Here is a 20,258-nt window from a genome sequence, read left to right on the forward strand (position 1 = left end):
ATAGGGAAGATAAATTTTTAAAAACTGAAATAGGGCAGATATTGATGCAGAGAGATGACATACTAAAAATATGGGAAGAAAACTTCTCAGAATTGCTAAATATTAAATACAGTGAACTGGTAAATGAGGAGGAGCAAGAAGAAAGAAGAAGAACAAGAAAAGGAGATATCGATGTTAGAAAGATGAAGAATGGTAAAGCAGCAGGAGTGGATGAGGTAACTACGGAAATGATAAAAGCAGCAGGACCAATAGGGCTACAGTAGTTGTGTAAATTATTTAGAATAATCGGGAGGAAGAAAGAGATCCCAGAAGAGTGGAGAAAGGGCTTAATTATCCTGATATTTAAAAAAGGTGATAAAAAGGAATGTAATACCTACAGAGGGATCACCCTTATTGCCCATGTTGCTAAGATCTTTGAGAGAGTATTGGAAGGAAGACTGAGGAGGAAGCTAGGAGAAATGGAAGAACAGTATGGTTTTTGGAAAGACAGATCAACGTTTGACCTGATCTGTATATTAAGGCATATGATGAGAAAAGATGGGAGTTTGGAAGAGACCTCGTGATGACATTTATTGATATTGAGAAAGCTTATGACAGTGTGCCTGGGCAGTTGGTATGGGTCACATTAAGGAAAAAACAAGTTAACAGACTGGAAGTGCAAATGATAAAAGCTATGTACAAAAATTGTGTTAGTAGTGTGAAGACTAGTGTAGGAAAAACAAAATGGTTTAAATTTGAAACTGGTCTCTGGTGGGGAAGTGTACTATCCCCCATACTATTCATCATAGTCATGGATGAAATTCACAAGAACATTTAACAGAGATTGGGAAGACAGGCAACAAAAGCCATGTTGTTTGCAAATGATATAGTGATATGGGTGAGGATAAAATGGAAGTGCAAAAAATGTAGATGTATGGAATCAAGAGAGAAAAATTTGGGATGAAAGTAAGCACAGAGAAAAGTAAAACAATAGTGATGACAAGGGGAAGGAAGGAAGGAAGGAAGGAAGGAAGGAAGGAAGGAAGGAAGGAAGGAAGGAAGGAAGGAAGGAAGGAAGGAAGGAAGGATGATGATGATGATGATGCTTGTTGTTTAAAGGGGCCTAACATCGAAGGTCATCGGCCCCTAAGGAAGGAAGGAAGGAAGAGGAAAGATAAAACTTGATGGTAAAATTCTGGAAGTGGTTAAAAGTTTCAAGTACTTGGGAAGTGTGATCACAGAAGATGGAAAGATAACCAAGGAAATTGGGAAATGAATACAACAAGCAAACAGCTTCTACCAGAATGTAAGGGGGATTTTGTGGAACCAAGATATCCTGAAGAAATGTAAGAAAGTATTATATTCAACCTATTATGAACCCATGCTAACTTGTGCAGTTGGATCGTGGACTACAACAAACCGAGAGGAGAGCAGAATACAGGCAGTGGAGATGAAATTACTAAGAGGTATCTAGGGCAAGACCAGAAAGGATAGAATTAGAAATGAAGAGATAAGGAAAAGGACAGGATTCGTGAAACTTCTAGACAGGATAAAAACAACAAAGCTAAAGTGGTATGACATATGAAGAGAATGGGAGAAGAGAGAGTGCAAAAAAAAGTTTTTCCAGAGAAGTTAACAGGAAAGAAACCATGAGGAAGACCCCAAAAGAGATCGACAGATTCAGTGTGGGAGTGCATAGAAAAGAGGGGAAGAAAACCAGGAGACGTACTTAAAAAAGGAGAAGAATGGTGGAGAGACAGGCAGAGATGGAGGACCTTGATTCACAACCTGACCCTGGAAGCTGGAAACGTGAAATGAAGATGATGCTGACCTTAAGTCGCCAATATTAAATTCCCATTGCGACTTAAGGTATGGTTTTGTTAGACTGCACAGCTTGTTTTCATACAATCACATCACTGTCACTCCTTTCATCACTTAGTTCAAGGATCAGGCTAACAGGTTGTGCTTATATCTAAAATGCAATGTTTCTCATCCTTCCCAACTTTTTCCTTCGTAGCGTAAAATCTTGTCATGCGACTTAAGGTATGGTTTCCTGGAGTGTGCCACATATAGTCCGTGATCTTCCTCCCTAAGGTGACAAAAACTCTGCATTTCTGTGGTTAGGAAAACTAGCCTTGAAGGGTCAAGTTCAAATCCCAGGCATTATGGACACATACCTACTAATTTCCAAAGAATTGGCCCTCAGAAGCACTATTTTTACTGGATGTTATCCCTTTCAGTGTTATACCTCAACACGTTGCACAAGGACTAAATGAAAAGGCTGAAGGAAACACAATAGAGGAAGAGTGGAGAGTCATGAAAAATGAAGTCAGTAGGGTTGCTGAAGAAATGTTAGGAAGGAAGAAAAGATCAACTAAGAATCAGTGGATAACACAGGAGATACTAGACCTGATTGATGAACAACGAAAATACAAGAATGCTAGAAATGAAGAGGGCAGAAAAGAATACAGGCGATTAAAGAATCAAGTGGATAGAAAGTGCAAGGTAGCTAAGGAAGAATGGCTGAAGGAGAAGTGCAAGGATGTCGAAGGCTGTATGGTCCTGGGAAAGGTAGATGCTGCATACAGGAAAATCAAGGAAACCTTTGGAGAAAGGAAATCTAGGTGTATGAATATTAAGAGCTCAGATGGAAAGCCACTTCTAGGGAAAGAAGACAAAGCAGAAAGATGGCAGGAGCATATCCAACAGTTGTATCAAGGTAAAGATGTAGATAATTTGGTTCTGGAACATGAAGAGGCTGTTGATGCTGATGAAATAGGAGACCCAATTTTGAGGTCAGAGTTTGACAGAGCTGTGAGTGACCTCAATAGGAACAAGGCACCTGGAATTGATGACATTCCCTCTGAATTACTGACTGCCTTAGGAGAAACCAGCATGGCAAGGTTATTTCATTTAGTGTGCAAGATGTATGAGACAGGAGAAGTCCCATCCGATTTTCGGCAGAATGTTGTTATACCTATTCCCAAGAAAGCCGGTGCTGACAGGTGTGAAAACTACCGCACCATTAGTTTAGTATCTCATGCCTGCAAAACTTTAACACGTATTATTTACAGAAGAATGGAAAAACAAGTTGAAGCTGAGTTGGGAGAAGATCAATTTGGCTTCAGAAGAAATGTAGGAACACGTGAAGCAATCCTGACTTTGCGTCTGATTTTAGAGGATCGAATCAAGAAGGACAAGCCCACGTACATGGCATTCGTAGATCTAGAAAAGGCATTCGATAATGTTGATTGGACCAAGCTATTTATGATTCTGAAGATGATAGGGATCAGATACCGAGAACGAAGAATTATCTACAATCTGTATAAAAATCAGTCTGCAGTGATAAGAATTGAGGGCTTTGAAAAAGAAGCAGCAATCCAGAAAGGAGTGAGGCAAGGTTGCAGTTTGTCCCCTCTCCTTTTCAATGTTTATATAGAACAGGCAGTAAAGGAAATCAAAGAGAAATTTGGAAAGGGAATCGCAGTCCAAGGAGAGGAAATCAAAACCTTGAGATTTGCCGATGATATTGTTATTTTATCTGAGACTGCAGAAGATCTCGAGAAGTTGCTGAATGGTATGGATGAAGTCTTGGGTAAGGAGTACAAGATGAAAATAAATAAGTCCAAAACAAAAGTAATGGAGTGCAGTCGAACGAAGGCAGGTGATGTAGGAAATATTAGATTAGGAAATGAAGTCTTAAAGGAAGTAGATGAATATTGTTACTTGGGTAGTAAAATAACTAACGATGGCAGAGGTAAGGAGGACATAAAATGCAGACTAGCACAAGCAAGGAAGAGCTTTCCTAAGAAAATAAATTTGCTCACTTCGAACATTGATATTGGAATTAGAAAGATGTTTTTGAAGACTTTTGTGTGGAGCGTGGCATTGTATGGAAGTGAAACATGGACGATAACTAGCTCAGAAAGAAAGAGAATAGAAGCTTTTGAAATGTGGTGTTACAGAAGAATGCTGAAGGTGAGATGGATAGATCGAATCACGAATGAAGAGATACTGAATCGAATTGGTGAGAGGAGATCGATTTGGCTAAATTTGACGAGAAGAAGAGATAGAATGATAGGACACATCTTAAGACACCCAGGACTTGCTCAGTTGGTTTTTGAAGGAAGTGTAGGTGGTAAGAACGGTAGGGGTAGACCAAGGTATGAATATGACAAGCAGATTAGAGCAGATGTAGGATGCAATAGTTACGCAGAAATGAAAAGGTTAGCACAGGATAGGGTGGCATGGAGAGCTGCATCAAACCAGTCTATGGACTGATGACTCAAAAAACAACAACAACACCTCAATTCATGTCTTACAGCACTCATTTAGGTTTTCTTTTAGTAATAGTGGAAACTATTTTTATTTTTGACTCAGTTATATATAAACAAAAAAATCATTTTGGTTTTATCACAACAGATCCCAGTGCACAACACACTTACCTGATTGTATTAGTGGTACTTGCATTATTACAACATGCAATAAATGGTATATTTGTCGAATGGTCCTTTTGATTTTGGAACAAAGATGGCACATACCGTTGTTCTTCCTGTGCAAGGTTGGTTCACTTTATGGTGGTGACCTGTACACAGCAAGCTGAACAGCATCGACCTAGAAGTAACAGTGTTAGATGGGTTGCATGTATGTATTTCTCTATACCACACTGTATAGAGAGAAAGAACACACAATGAGGGTATATTACAGCAGAAAATGTAGCGCTCTTCTTAGAGCAGAAGCACTGTTTCAGTAAAAATGTCCCTCATTCAGTTTAAAAAGGACCCTGTGGTATAATAAGCAGAGAAATTTCTAATAGAGACAAATACAATTGCATTTTCTCTAAAAATACACACTTGATGTTTTTTTCAACATCTGTAGCCATCATAACACCATGACAGGCCAGCATGTGAAGAGGAAGCAAGAGAAAGAGGTGACAAAAACAAACATTGAAAACACACAAAGACAATCTTCACATCTTCTCACAGTACTATCTTCAAATAAACACACTTTCTCCTCATAAGTCCCAGCTCCTCCAGCTGTTCTCAGCCCTTGATGGGCTTGCTTCCACATCCCAGCTGCCATTGGGTGGCCATCTTGACAGATCTTAAGTTTTAACCCTTAGCTCTCGAATAATGTTGTCTAGTTACACAACTTTAGTTTCCTGGAAAAGTACGGGTGTAGTGTTATCTAGTCTTACGGCTAAAACTCAACAAAAACTGAAATGAATTTTTTTACATTATCATGTAAGAATGGGAATGAAGAATTTGTAGGTATGCTTTCGTTGTTTACTTTTACCCATTGTATAGCACGTCTCGAAACAAACATCTTGATGAAGGCCTCATTTCATTGCAAAGATTTTGAAGAAGTTGGTTTCTCTTCACCTTTCTTTGTTCTGTCTATTACTGCGCTAAGCACAGTACTTTGTGTAATATTCAGAGTGTGTGCCTAGATGAAGTGTAGCTCTCCATGCAGTGGCCCCTCATCGTGACTGAAAACTGGTATTTTACAGATGTAATACCTTCCAAGAGTTGCTAAAAGCTTAAATGATGCCACTGACAATCGGTGTTCTTGGAATAAACATGTCAGGACATAACTAACATATGAATGCAAAGGGTTAATACTGGAAGTGTAGGATAAGAAGAAAGCTGGATAAGCATAGGAAAAAAGGAAGAGACTTTCCACTGTTTCCTACCTTGCTTTGCTACAAAATCAGAATATTTAAGCTGGTGACCAATTTAAATAAATGGTTACTAATTAATTGTACAGTATGAAGGATATGATATTCTCAGTTGGAACTCTTTTTATTAGAATTCTCAGTATGTAGTGCACAGACAAGTTTTTCTGGTATAGTATTTACTGAAAAGTATTACAATCATAAAAGAAAAACATTTGTTGTTTGAAGTTAAAGTAAATATTCATGTTTCTTCTTTCTTACAGTGCCAGAGTATCTCAGCTCAGGAGCTGGTGGAAGACTTGAAAATGTTGAGGGTTGGTAAGGTACCGCCTGGACGGCAATCTAGGCATATACCTCCACCCCCAGCCACCCCACCCCCAGAACCTCCTAGCAATGGGATTAATGTTCGGGAGCAAGTCTCTGTTTTTAATGCAGCTTCACATCGTAAGTATTGCTTTCAAATTTTTTCGTTATTATTTTGAATAAAACTATAAATGATGATAACCCAACCTATAAAACAAATATTACTTGAATGTCAAAATATCCCACTAGGAATTGGCCCAGAAATCTTTTATTGGTAGAATAGAGAAACCCACAGATGTTGGAAAAAAAATATCAAGGGTAGCCATCATAATATTTGTCTCTATTAGAAATTTCTCTGTAGAAATTGCTAAGCCACAGAGTCCTTAGCAAAAATTTTAAACCGAATGAGGGACATTTTTACTGAAGCGGTGCTTCTGCTCCAACAAGAGCGCTAAATTTTCTGCTGTAATGTACCCTCATTACATTGTATGAATTTTTACACTTTATATACTAATGTGCTAAACTTGAGGATAAAATGTAAAAGTAAACATAATGTTGGAAGTAGCTGTCACAAAGATACACAAACCCACTCATGTCATTGCATGAGAACAGGGACATAATCATATGGATAAACATAAATGATAGGTATGACAGGGAAGCATTATTCACAAGTATGGATGAAGAACAGTAGTTGAACTGAAGCTATCAGACAGTAGACATCTTTGCTAGGTATTTAGTTGATTTTCCAGTGTGTGCTACTGCTGCAATGGAAGGCACTGGACTGTTGTTGAAAATATACCACATTTTCAAAATATAAATTTGGAACACAAAAATAAACAGAGAAGTAAACAGATGGAAAACACAAATAAATATAAAAAATATTAGTGCTAATGGTTCAGTAGGCTAATGAGAAGTTAAAAACACCATAAGTACATGATCTTAATAATATTATCCTTAAAATATTAAGATATGGAACAGAAAATGTAAATGAATGGTAAAAATCTTGCAGCATGTGATGCAATCATCTGATGAGAAAATATTAATATAAAGATGTCCAGAAAAGACAGTTGCAACAGAATCTTCTCTATTAAAGTAATCACACTAGAGATCTAGTACCGAGCAAGTTGGCCATGTGGTTAGGGACGCACAGCTGTGAACTTGCATTCGGGAGGTAGTAGGTTTGAACCCCACTGTCAGCACCTCTGATGATGGTTTTCAGAGTTTTTCCATTTTCACACCATGCAAATGCTTTACCTTAATTAAGGCCACAATGCTTCCTTCCCACTTCCAGCCCCTTCTTATACCATCGTCGCTGTAAGACCTATCTTTGTTGGTGCGATGTAATGCCATTTGTAAAAAATAAATAAATAAAATAATTAAAAACTGGAGATCTAGTGAAGAAAACATACTATAGACACTTGGTCAAAAGATCTTGTAGCTCAAACCTGAGTTGGCCAATGTTATAAAAGAAGAGTCTGTTTATTACTAAGCGAGTTGACTACGGGATACAGGATGTATAGTGATTAGCTTGCATTTAATAGATAATAGGTTCAAATCCCTAGTTTGACAGCCCTGAAGATGGTTCTCCTTGGTTACCCATTGTCACACGCAGGAAATGCTGGGGCTGTACCTTAATTAAAGCCACGGCCGCTTCCTTCCAACTCCTAGGCCTTTCCTATCCCAACATCACCATAAAACTTATCTGTGTTAGTGCAACGTAAAGCCACTAACAAAAAGAAAAAAAAGGAAGTTCCAGTGATTGATCAATGGATAATAGATATATATATAATTAATACTGTGGAGGCTGCTTCACCAGTCCTAGCCTTTTCCAGCATAGTTGAAAATCATTCAACTTAGCGGATCGTTAAACAATTGAGAAAAAAAAACAACCCACCTATTAAACTGATTATGTGGGAAATCCAGAGAAGTCAGACAGGTACACTACATACACAAGAGACTTTTCACTGTTAAGTTGATCGCACTTCAGATCCAGGGAAGATGGTACGCAGTGGTACGTATAAGTTAGGAAATTTGTTTGGAAGGGTAATAGGGAGGTACATTCAGGGAAACGGGGTAGCCTAGGGAGCGGTGATAAGGGAACAGGGAACTGGAAATCAAGTGGGGACGACATAAACTTGTTAGTGTTGAACTGTAGAAGTATTGTAAAGAAAAGAATAGAATTAAGTAATTTAATAGATATATATTTACCAGATATTGTAATAGGAGTTCAATCATGGCTGAGAAATGATATAATGGATGCAGAAATTTTCTCACGGCACTGGAGTGTGTATCGTAGAGATAGGATAGGAATGGTGGGAGGGGGAGTATTCATTCTGGTGAAAGAAGAATTTGTAAGCTACGAAAAAGTTAAAGATGAGACACATGAAATTCTAGGTGTAAGGCTCATTTCTAAAGATAATAGGCAACTTGATATATTTGGAGTGTACAGACCGGGAAAGGGTAGCACTGACGCGGATTCAGAATTATTTGATAGGATAGTTGGCTATGTGGGAAACGACATGGAAAGAAATGTGATAGTAGTGGGAGATCTGAATTTGCCAAATGTCAATTGGGAAGGAAATGCAAACGACAGGAAGCATTACCAACAAATGGCAAATATGAGCTCTATAGGGAAACTGAAGTAATAGATTGTATTAGTGATCATGAAGCTGTTTTTGTCGTAGTCAAAAATAAATGTGATAGAAAGGAAGGCCTTAAAAGTAGGACTATTAGGCAGTACCATATGGCTGATAAAGCAGGCATGAGGCAGTTTCTAAAAAGTAACTATGATCGATGAAAAACGGTAAATAAAAATGTAAACAGACTCTGGGATGGGTTTAAAGAAATTGTTGAGGAATGCAAAAACAGGTTTGTACCTTTAAGGCAGGTAAGGAATGTTAAAGACCCACCTTATTATAATAGAGAAATAAAAAGACTAAGAAAGAGGTGCAGACTGGAAAGAAATAGAGTTAGAAACGGCTGTGGAAGTAAGGAGAAATTGAAGGAACTTACTAGAAAATTGAATCTAGCAAAGTAGGCAGCTAAGGATAACATGATGTCAAGCATAATTGGCAGTCATACAAATGGAAGGGTATGTGTAGGTATTTTAAGGCAGAAACAGGTTCCAAAAAGGACATTCCAGGAATAATTAATGAACAAGGGGAGTGTGTATGTGAGGATTTTCAAAAGGCAGAAGTATTCAGTCAGCAGTATGTAAAGATTGTTGGTTACAAGGAAAATGTCGAGATAGAGGAGGAGACTAAGGCCAATGAAGTATTAAAATTTACATATGATAACAATGACATTTACAATAAGATACAAAAGTTGAAAACTAGAAAAGCGGCTGGAATTGATCAGATTTCTGGGGATATACTAAAGACAATGGGTTGGGATATAGTACCATATCTGAGGTACTTATTTGATTGTGTGGTCGGAGGAGCTATACCAGATGAATGGAGGGTTGCTATTGTAGCCCCTGTGTATAAAGGAAAGGGTGATAGACATAAAGCTGAAAATTACAGGCCAGTAAGTTTGACATGCGTTGTATGTAAGCTTTGGGAAGGCATTCTTTCTGATTATATTAGACATGTTTGTGAAATTAATAACTGGTTCGATAGAAGGCAGTTCGGTTTTAGGAAAGGCTATTCCACTGAAGCTCAACTTGTAGGATTCCAGCAAGATATAGCAGATATCATGGATTCTGGAGGTCAAACGGACTGTATCGCGATTGACCTGTCTAAAGCATTTGATAGGGTGGATCATGGGAGACTACTGGCAAAAAGAGTGACTGAATGAGTTGCTATATTTCTAGAAAATAGATCTCAGAGAATTAGAATAGGTGAAGCTTTATCTGACCCTGTAATAATTAAGAGGGGAATTCCTCAAGGCAGTATTATCGGACCTTTATGTTTTCTTATATATAAAAATGATCTGAGTAAAGGAGTGGAATCGGAGGTAAGGCTTTTTGCGGATGATGTTATTCTGTATAGAGTAATAAATAATTTACAAGATTCTGAGCAACTGCAACGTGACCTCGATAATGTTGTGAGATGGACAGCAGGCAATGGTATGTTGATAAACGGGGTTAAAAGTTAGGTTGTGAGTTTCACAAATAGAAAAAGTCCTCTCAGTTTAAATTACTGCGTTGATGGGGTGAATGTTCCTGTTGGGGATCATTGTAAGTATCTAGGTGTTGATATAAGGAAAGACCTTCATTGGAGTAATCACATAAATGGGATTGTAAATAAAGGGTACAGATCTCTGCACATGGTTATGAGGGTGTTTAGGGGTTGTAGTAAGGATGTAAAGGAGAGGGCATATAAGTCTCTGGTAAGACCCCAACTAGAGTTTGGTTCCAGTGTATGGGACTCTCACCAGGATTACCTGATTCAAGAATTGGAAAAAATCCAAAGAAAAGCAGCTCGATTTGTTCTGGGCAATTTCCGACAAAAGAGTAGCGTTACAAAAATGTTGCAAAGTTTGGGTTGGGAAGAATTGAGAGAAAGAAGAGCTGCTCGACTAAGTGGTATGGCGTGGAATGACATTAGTAGACGAATAAGTCTGAGTGGTGTTTATAAAAGTAGGAAAGATCACAATGTGAAGATAAAGTTGACCGGGCGAGTTGGCCGTGCGCGTAGAGGCGCGCGGCTGTGAGCTTGCATCCGGGAGATAGTAGGTTTGAATCCAACTATCAGCAGCCCTGAAAATGGTTTTCCGTGGTTTCCCATTTTCACACCAGGCAAATGCTGGGGCTGTACCTTAATTAAGGCCACGGCCGCTTCCTTCCAACTCCTAGGCCTTTCCTATCCCATCGTCGCCATAAGACCTATCTGTGTCGGTGCGACGTTAAGTCCCTAGCAAAGATAAAGTTGGAATTCAAGAGGACAACCTGGGGCATATATTCATTTATAGGAAGGGGAGTTAGGGATTGGAATAACTTACCAAGGGAGACGTTTAATAAATTTCCAATTTCTTTGAAATCATTTAGGAAAAGGCTAGGAAAACAACAGATAGGGAATCTGCCACCTGGGTGACTGCCCTAAGTGCAGATCAGTATTGATTGATTGATTGATTGATTGATTGATTGATTGATTGATTGATTGATTGATTGATTGATGGTCATCCCCTACACGCAGAATAATTAAATATTCTTGTAACATGTAGTGCCAAAAGGCAGGGATGAAATGGCTTCATACAGTACTAAGATTAGCGTGGAATGTTAGTAAGGTACCTTCTGATTGGACGAGAGCATTAATTGCACCTATCTACAGGAAGGATTGCAACAACTATTAAGCTATTTCATTGATCATTATTCCAGGCAAGGTGTTCACTGGCATTTTGGAAGGGAGGATATGATCATTGGTTGAAAGTAAGTTGTATGAAAACCTATGTGGTTTCAGACCACAGGGGGGCTGTCAGATCAGACTTTCACTATGTGCCAGGTAATTGCAATATGCTGCGAGAGGAATTGACAGTTATGTGTTTGTTTCATAAATAAAAACCTACCGTCAAAGTCCTCCGAGGAATAGACACAGGTTCAGATCACTACGTAGTTAAAATTAAAATTAAACTCACTCCCCAGAGGAGACAACAAAAGCAAGCCCTTAAAACTAAAAGAAAAATAGATCCTACCCAGCTAATCAACAACAAAAATTACCAGAAAGCAACTGAAAAAATAAAAATCACAGACAAACTTGAAGACTTAGTACACAACCTTAAACAAATTGCAGAAGACCTAGCTCCAATTAAACCACGTAAAAAACACCAATGGTGGAACAGTGAATGTGATGAAACAGTGGAGAAAAGACATCAGGCATGGCTATTACATCAGTCCCAAAAGACAGAAATATCCTATCAAAAGCTAGTAAAACAGAGAAAAGAAACTACCCAAGTCTTAAGAAGAATAAAAAGACAACATCATAAGGACACCCTGCAGTTAATTGAAGAACAGTTCAGTAAAACTAAATCAAGGGACTACTACAAAACCTTCAGAAAGCAGCTCCAAAAATATGAACCCCCGACCCTACTGATGAAGGATGAAGATGGTAAGCTGGCCCATAACAATAAAGACAATGCAGAAATTCTGGCTAAACATTTCAACAAGCTTTTAAATTGTGAGGAACCTACAGAACTCCTTCATTTGGATACCAACACTCCGATAAAAACATCACCAGAAAACATCAATCCCCCCACAATAAAGGAAGTCTACCAAGCTCTGAATAAATTAAAAAACTACAAAGCGCCAGGAGTAGATCAGACCTTTGCGGAAATCTGGAAATATGCAGGAACCTCAGCAAAAGTTGCCCTCCATCAACAACTTGTCTCTATCTGGATTAAAGAAGAACTACCAGAACACTGGACAACAGCCCTCATTCATCCTCTGCACAAAAAAGGGGACAAAACCGACCCTAATAACTACAGGGGAATCTCTCTCCTAGACATAACATACAAAATATTTTCAATAATCATCCTTAATAGGATAAGTTTACAACTTGAGAAAGAACTAGGAGAATATCAAGGAGGTTTCAGACCGTGGAGGAGCTGTCCTGATCAGATCATGAGTCTTAAGTTGATAATGGACTATAACAGGAGAAGAAACAGAGATATGGTGATAACATTTGTAGATTTCAAGAAAGCTTATGATTGCATCCATAGAGAATCTCTGTTTAAAATTTTAAGACACCTTGGACTACACCCCAAATTAATAAACATGATAAAATTGACTCTCACCAATACCAAGTCAAAAGTGAAGTTTAGGGGTGAAACATCAGAGACATTTGAAATTAAAACTGGACTACGGCAGGGAGATGGGCTTTCACCACTATTATTTAACTGTGCTCTAGAAATGGTAATGAGGGAATGGTTTAGAAAATGTCCCCCCAAAATAAAGATTGGCCGAAAAATCAAAACAAATTGCCTGGGTTTTGCTGACGATTTAGCATTACTAGCAGTGGACATAAAAGAAGCAAAAACCCAGATATCAGAACTTCAAAACATTGCAAATAAAATTGGCCTCAAAATATCATTTGAAAAAACAGAAATTATGCCCCAAAAACCAACACAGCTAAAAGAAGTCACCATAAATGGTAATAAAATCAAAATAGTAACTCAGTTTAAATATCTTGGAGAAGTAATAACACATAACTTAAATGAAAAAATCTCAATCCAAGTAAGAACAAATAGATTAGCTAAAGCACAAAAATTAACATGGGATATCTACAAAAAGAAATGTCTATCAATAAATACAAAAATAAAACACTACAACACAGTTATAAAACCGGAAGCTACATATGCAGCAGAAACACTCTTTTACCTGAATAAACAATCAAAGACTGACAGACTTCAGAAAATTGAAAGGAGGATTGGAAGAACCTGTATCAACAAAAAATATCAGAAAGATGGACAGTGGCGGTTAATACCTAACAAAGTCGTGTACAAAGAGCTAGAACCCATTACAGATACTATGCGTAAGAGGAGACTGGGATTCTTTGGACATATCATGAGGATGCAGGACTCGAGACTTCTGAAACAACTAGTACAACACAATCTCGTCTCAAAAAATACCACAACAGGATGTAAATGGATCAGAGAAGTAAGAGAGGATCTGAAGGAAATAGGCCTTACAACAGAAGACACCAAAAATAAGATAAAATTGAATACAAAACTCAAGAATACAAACCTCCACTTTACCCTTACACAAAACAAACCAACAACACGCACATTTTCAACTGAGGAAAGGGCACGAAGATCGGAGCGTCTGAAGAAGTACTGGGAGGACCGCAAAGCCCGAACAATCCCTTCAAAGAGACCTGAACGACGGACTGACTAAAGTGATCCTATGTGGTCATAAAAGAAGAAGAAGAAGAAGAAGAAAACCCTACAACCTGTTTTCCAGTCAGTGACTGGGTTAGGGATGGAATGGATGAAGCCCCATCTTGCGGCGAGGATAGGAACTGTGCCGGCTGCCGAAGCCTGTCACACTCCTCTGGGGCAATGATTAATGACTGATAGATGAAATGAAATGATATTGGCGAGTGTTGTTGGAATGAAAGATGACAGGGGAAACCGGAGTACCTGGCGAGAATCCTGTCCTGCTTCCGCTTTGTCCAGCACTGGAGTGACCGGAATTCGAACCACGGAACCCAGCGGTGAGAGGCCAACGCGCTGCCGCCTGAGCCACGGAGGCTCCGTTTATGTTTCGTAGATCTAGTGAAAGCATATGACAGAGTACCGAGGGAAAAGATATTAACCATAGTGAGGGACTATGGGATTAAAGGTGGATTATTAAAAGCAATCAGTCATTTTTGTTGACAAATGGGCTTCAGTGGGAATTGATGGTAGAATGAGTTCTTGGTTCGAGGTATTTACAGGAATTAGACAAGGCTGTAAACTTGCACCTTTGTTGGTCATAGTTTACTTGGATCATCCACTTAAAGGTATAAAGTAACAGGGAGGGATTCAGTTAGGTGGAAATGTAGTAAGCAAATTTGGCTTATACCGATGATTTGGTCTTAATGGCAGATTGGGTCGAAAGCTTGCAGTCTGATATCATGGATTTCAAAACAGATGCAATGAGTACAATATGAAGGTTATCCTTTCCAAGATGAAAGTGATGTTAGTAGGTAAGAAATGTGAGGGAATTGAATGTTAGGGTTTGAATACAATGCTGGAACAGGTAGATCATTCCAAGTATTTATGATGTGTATTCTCCCAGGGAGGTAGCACAGTGAGATTGAATCAAGGTACGGCAGAGCTAATGCTATGAGCTCGCAGTTGCAATCAACAGTATTCTGTAAGAAAGAAAATGGCTCATGGATGAAACTATCTTTACATACTGTAGATCTGTTTTCAGACCAACATTGCTTTACCGGAGTGAAAGGTGGGTGGTCTCAGGATATCTTATTCATAAGTTAAAGTAACAGAGATGAAAGTAGCGAGAATGATCGCCGGTACTACAGACAGGTGGGAACTATGGCAAGAGGGTACTTGCAATGAAGAGATAAAGGCTAAGTTAGGAGTGAACTTGATTGATGAAGCTGTTCACGTTAAAAAGCTTTGGTGGTGGGGTCATATGAGGCAAATGAAGGAGGATAGGTTACGTAGGAGAATAATGGACTCTGTTATGGTGGGTAAGAGAAGTAGAGGGAGACAAGAATGGCAGTGGTTGGACTCTGTTTCGAATGATTTAATTATAAGAGGTGTAGAACTAAACGAGGCTACGGACCTGGTTACGAGTAGTGCTCTTTGTTTTGTTTTGTTTTTTCCTAAGAAAACAGGTGGTGGTACTCACCCAAACTTCTTCATAAACTGAATCTCACACTTTCTCCGTATCTCCAGATGTACAGTCTTCTTCTCTTCCGTAGGTACTGATTTCACTACTGGCCCTCTCTGAAGAAATATTCACTTCCATCCGTTTTTCTGTTCCTAAATTTGTAAAATCTTGGCACACCTTACAACCTAGCATTTCATTTTCCGCGTAAAGCCCCTCATTTCTCAGGAAATATTCGTTTTTTCTGAGTCAACAATCAAGTCCATCATGGTCAGAAGTGTTTCTCTCTTGAACTGCAGTAAATCTATCAGTACTTACATTGTGTTTTTCATATTCACTGTTCGCAGGTTTAGGAGATACTTCAAAATAATCATCATACTTTCTTCGATTGCGCACCGGTACAAAATAATTAGTTATTTCATTCATTTCACTTTGCTAACTTGCAAATCATGCACACACCTTGCTCCTACTGAATAACTATAAACTTGCTTGCCTCGGCAGCACAGGTCAAATATTTCATGCATTTCATATTATTTAAAAACAACAAAAGCAGTTAAATCTAAAAAACCTGTACGTTGGTATTAATGGCACTAGCTGCAATATGGATACTGTTAGAGCAGTTTGTTTGCTGAAGGATGATAAAACCAACCCTCTACTCTATTGTATTCCACTAGCCAAAAATGTGGAAAGATAAGAAAGAGAAAGACACAGATTCTCTCTTTCTTTTTCTCCGAACTGACGACACAAAATGGTTATTAGAACAAGAATGACAATTTTAGAACGTCAGTTTCTGTAAACTTCAATCGTGCCTCTCTTATGCATTATATGTATAGAAACGTAACAAAAGCTATCAAACAGGCTTGATTGTAGGAAATGTGGTTGGAATATTCTGAATAATATCCAATTAATTTTTGTTTCTTTCAAGAAAAGATTGTCGGTACTGCGTACCATTGTCTACCACCACAAAAAAAAGCGGTGTTTACAAATTTAGGATTGTGACAGCATTTAGTAATCTCCCGGTGGCTTGCAGACTGAACGTTGAAAGGCTTAAGTCATAATGAAGATGTATGTATGTATGTATGTACATGTCGTGCTGTGGGCCACTGAGAGGGAGACCGGGTAAGTTGGCCGTGCAGTTAGGGGCGCAGCTATAAGCTTGCATCCGGGAGATAGTGGGTTTGAATCCCACTGTCGGCAGCCCTGAAGATGGTTTTCTGTGGTTTCCCATTTTCACGCCAGGCAAATGCTGGGGCTGTACCTTAATTAAGGCCACGGCCACTTCCTTCCAACTCCTAGGCCTTTCCTATCCCATCGTTGCCATAAGACTATTTGTGTCGGTGTGACATAAAGCCATTAGCAAAAAAAAGGATTGAGAAGGAGAATGCAGTCACATAGGGTGGAGAAAATGCCATCACACAAACTATATGGTCATGTTGTACCAATTTGTGAAAGAAGAAACTGGCAGTATGAAAGGAACTAGGGAAGTGGATGGAATGCTGACAAAGTCTGAGAAGTTCATTCAGAAAAACTGAGACTACAGAATTAGAATGTACTAGAAACCAAAGTTGCATAAAACCTTGAAAGTTGAAATAAGGGATGAATTAGATATTTCACACGGGAATTAATAAAGCCTCCTTACATTGAACTAAACAGATCTAATTTCAGAATATTATATAACTCAGAATGATAGTGTTAGCAAGTCACCAACAGATAGCAGACTGAAACAGATTTGAGTAGTGTGGAATTAAGAGTTAGTGTTAGAGCGATAACATCAGAAGTAGCCAACAGGTGGCTGACAGGGATGCCTTTAAGAGGTCTTTTAGACCATATATGATTGTGGTCCATGCAATGTGCTGTAGATGACTAAGTGGATAATGGAGAACTTTTGGATGATTTTACATCTAATAGAATAATTTGGATGTTCAAGAAAGTGGAAATTGTGACAGGTGTAGTCGAAGAGTTTGATATCAGTTGTAGCATCATACCTCCAGAATAACCTATACAGATGCTCAGCACACTAGTAGAGCATTTAATAATGACTTATGATCTCACTACCTAAGAGGGGCCAATGCCAAACAGCAAGTAGCATTGTATAAGTGCATATGAGCTTACAAAGGTACAGGAAACATGAGGATTTGTTAAGAGATAGATGGAGTCAAGTCAAGAAATAAAGCCAGGCTGAATAGCTCAGGCAGTAGAGCGCTGGCCTTTTGAGCCTATGTCGGTGGGTTCAATCCAATGGTATGTGAAGATGTTTAAATACTGGGCAAACAACAACTTGCCACACCAGAGACAAATAGGAGGATTTGAGGTGGTGAGCAGATTAGTTTATCTCAGTGCTCTGATAACGAACAATGGCGGCTGCACAGATGAGATCAGGAGACTCCTTGTAGTGGCACGCAATGTGATGAAGAAGATATGGAAAGACAAAATCATCACTAACAACACCAAATTCAGGCTGGTAAATGCTCATTGCCTCATACGCAGCTGAAACCTGGACAATTCAGGAAGCCGACAGGAGGAAGATTGAAGCGATGGAAATGTGAGTGTATCACAGAATTGTAAGAGTATCCTGGACTGAGCGCTGGACGAAAGCTTCTGTCCTAGAAGAGCTCAAGATCAAGGGCAGGCTTGTTAAGATTAACCAAACCTGTTTGAGATGCATTGACCACATATCAACAAGGACTGGAGCTATGGAAAAGTTGATCGTAGAGGACAAAGTGCAAGGAACAAGGACCCAAGGAAGAGCTCCAGCAAGGTGGATTGACCAGATGAAGGAATTGGTTGGGAGGTCTCTATATCTAGAGCAGGATAGAAGAGCATGGAAAAAACTCCTGCAACCACACGACATGTCACCACACCCTGTGATGCGTACATGGATAGGAGGGAGAGAAATTAACTTCTGCAGGAAAAAATTCTGTGGCATAACAGTTAGTGTTATTAGCTGCCATCCTCGGTGGGCCTAGGTTCGACTCCCAGTACTGTCTGAAATTTAAGAATTGCAGGAGGGCTGATATGTGATTGAAATGGTACATGCAGCTCACCTCGATTAGGGATGTGCCTGAAAAGAGCTGCACCACCTCGGGGTGAGGACACGAGTTTACTTACCACAATCTTCACTGTAAAGGATTTATAATGGCATATAGGGTGCTCTTGTCTGGGGAGACATTATGTTGAATAGGCATATGAAGTTTGATACCAGGAGTTGGCTGTATCTGTTGAATGTTTCTGTAATGAGCTAAACCTTCCCCATGAAGAAGTTTTTAGCACTGCCATTGACCTTATGTTTGCGTTCGTGGATTATAATGCTAGCTATCATTCTACAGCTGTTGACGACTCATTGGAAATTTAAGAACATTTGGCAAATGGATTAGGCTGCTTATTTCTTTTATTTAAATTCCCTTGAACATATATGGGACACCATGAGAAGACTCTTATTTGCACATCTACTCCCAGAGGAAACATTCATCAGCTGAAGACACCACTGTAAAAGAAATGAGCGTTGATATCACACAAACTTCTCGCTGATCTCCTGCATCTTAGGGGTAGGTGATGCAATTCATGTATAGCCTTTTAGGGGATCCTCTACTGAGGACCATTGTTTTCCTTCATTACATTTATGGCCAGGATGCATCGTCGTGCTGTATAAGCACATCTGTACCTTTTAAAAAATCTATTTTCGAACATTAGCATTGTTTCCTCCATTTATCTTCACAGTGTTTTTATAGTATAATTTTTGCCACCTCCATGTGACTCCTGTTGGATGTATTAATTAGAAACACCTTTTTACTTCTTTTTCTCCTCACTGGTGAAGACTGCCACCTCTGTGGATGGTGTTCTTTCTTTCTATATTTTTATTATTCATAATTGTCCTGAAATATGTATAATTACTCATATTGCATTGCATATAATCCATTTTTTAAAATAAATTGGTAACAAATTTTCTATTGTTTATACAGAATAGAAATTGCCTTTTTGTAAATTGAATAAGTTATTCTTGAAGGTAAGGGGAACAATGGACTCCTTTAATAATTTGGTCACAATGACAGTTTTAGAGGAAAATAATCTGATCTATAAATCTGTATTTAGTCTTTTTCATGATATCAATGCTTTTGACCTTATTGGTTGTACTATTTTATAAGGGTATTATTATGTTAGTGTATCAAACTTTATTGTATTCATGTGCTAGCTCCATTGCTGAATATCTTTATCATTCATTGTGCTCCAGATCAGGAGTAGTCTTTAGACCCCCTTTCAACTAAACAATCTTTTACTTGCATTGGACCTTTTATCTAGTTCATACTTCATGGAATATTCAGTGCAGTGAGCCATTGCTTCCCCTGTGAGTTGATCACAGACAGGGTCACCGAGCATTGTGATAAGAAGGAAACCCTCAGAAATGAACTGACTAGGGAAATGATTGTTGTGCACGAAATTCCCTTAAAGATCACTTTCTTTTTTATCTTCATAAAATATTCTGTTTATGGAAAAGACAATTCTTGACTCACATGGCAGGTAAAAGGAAGGAATTTTTATGAAATTGATTTGTACTTATTAGCTGACATTGCCGGACAATTGTATAGTGTTTGGTGGTGAGGTGTGTTGCATGTAGATGAAGAGAACTGTATTAAGATGAACGCAAGCAACCAGTCCCCAAGCCCAAAGAATTAACCTTACACAGTTAAAATTTCCCTGCCTGGTTGGTAATTGAACCTGGGGTCCTCTGAACAGAAAACCAGTATGATGAGCATTCTGCTAAGGAGCCAGACACAATAGCAGAACACACAACCATTAATATCACCTGTGTCTGTCTGTTAATTCTTCGTCCTGGAGGTTGGTTGGATCCTCAGATAGCACCACCAAATGTTATGTGGTTATGAGGAATTGCCAAAAACTGATGGTGGTGTCTATAATGAGGAGTACAAGGTATGATGAGTGAGGTAGTTGGCCATTGCTTTCCTCACTGGGTCAGAAAGAGTTACTGCAGCACCACTTACCCCATGAGTAGCAATTTTTCATAACGTCCAGATGCAC

General features: G+C 38.8%; 1 protein-coding gene across 2 annotated transcripts in view; it reads left to right on the forward strand.

The window, feature by feature from the left end:
• Positions 1 to 20,258, forward strand: part of LOC136864740 (epidermal growth factor receptor kinase substrate 8) — a 368,916-nt gene that overhangs the window by 184,403 nt on the left and 164,255 nt on the right. For both annotated transcript variants that reach the window (XM_067142087.2, XM_067142088.2), the window contains exon 6: positions 5,917 to 6,097. In XM_067142087.2, coding sequence (XP_066998188.1) covers positions 5,917 to 6,097 — 181 coding nt within the window. The remainder of the gene's footprint in view (positions 1 to 5,916; positions 6,098 to 20,258) is intronic.

This window comes from Anabrus simplex, chromosome 2 (assembly GCF_040414725.1).
Source record: "Anabrus simplex isolate iqAnaSimp1 chromosome 2, ASM4041472v1, whole genome shotgun sequence".
In the NCBI taxonomy this organism is placed as follows: Eukaryota; Metazoa; Arthropoda; class Insecta; order Orthoptera; family Tettigoniidae; genus Anabrus; species Anabrus simplex.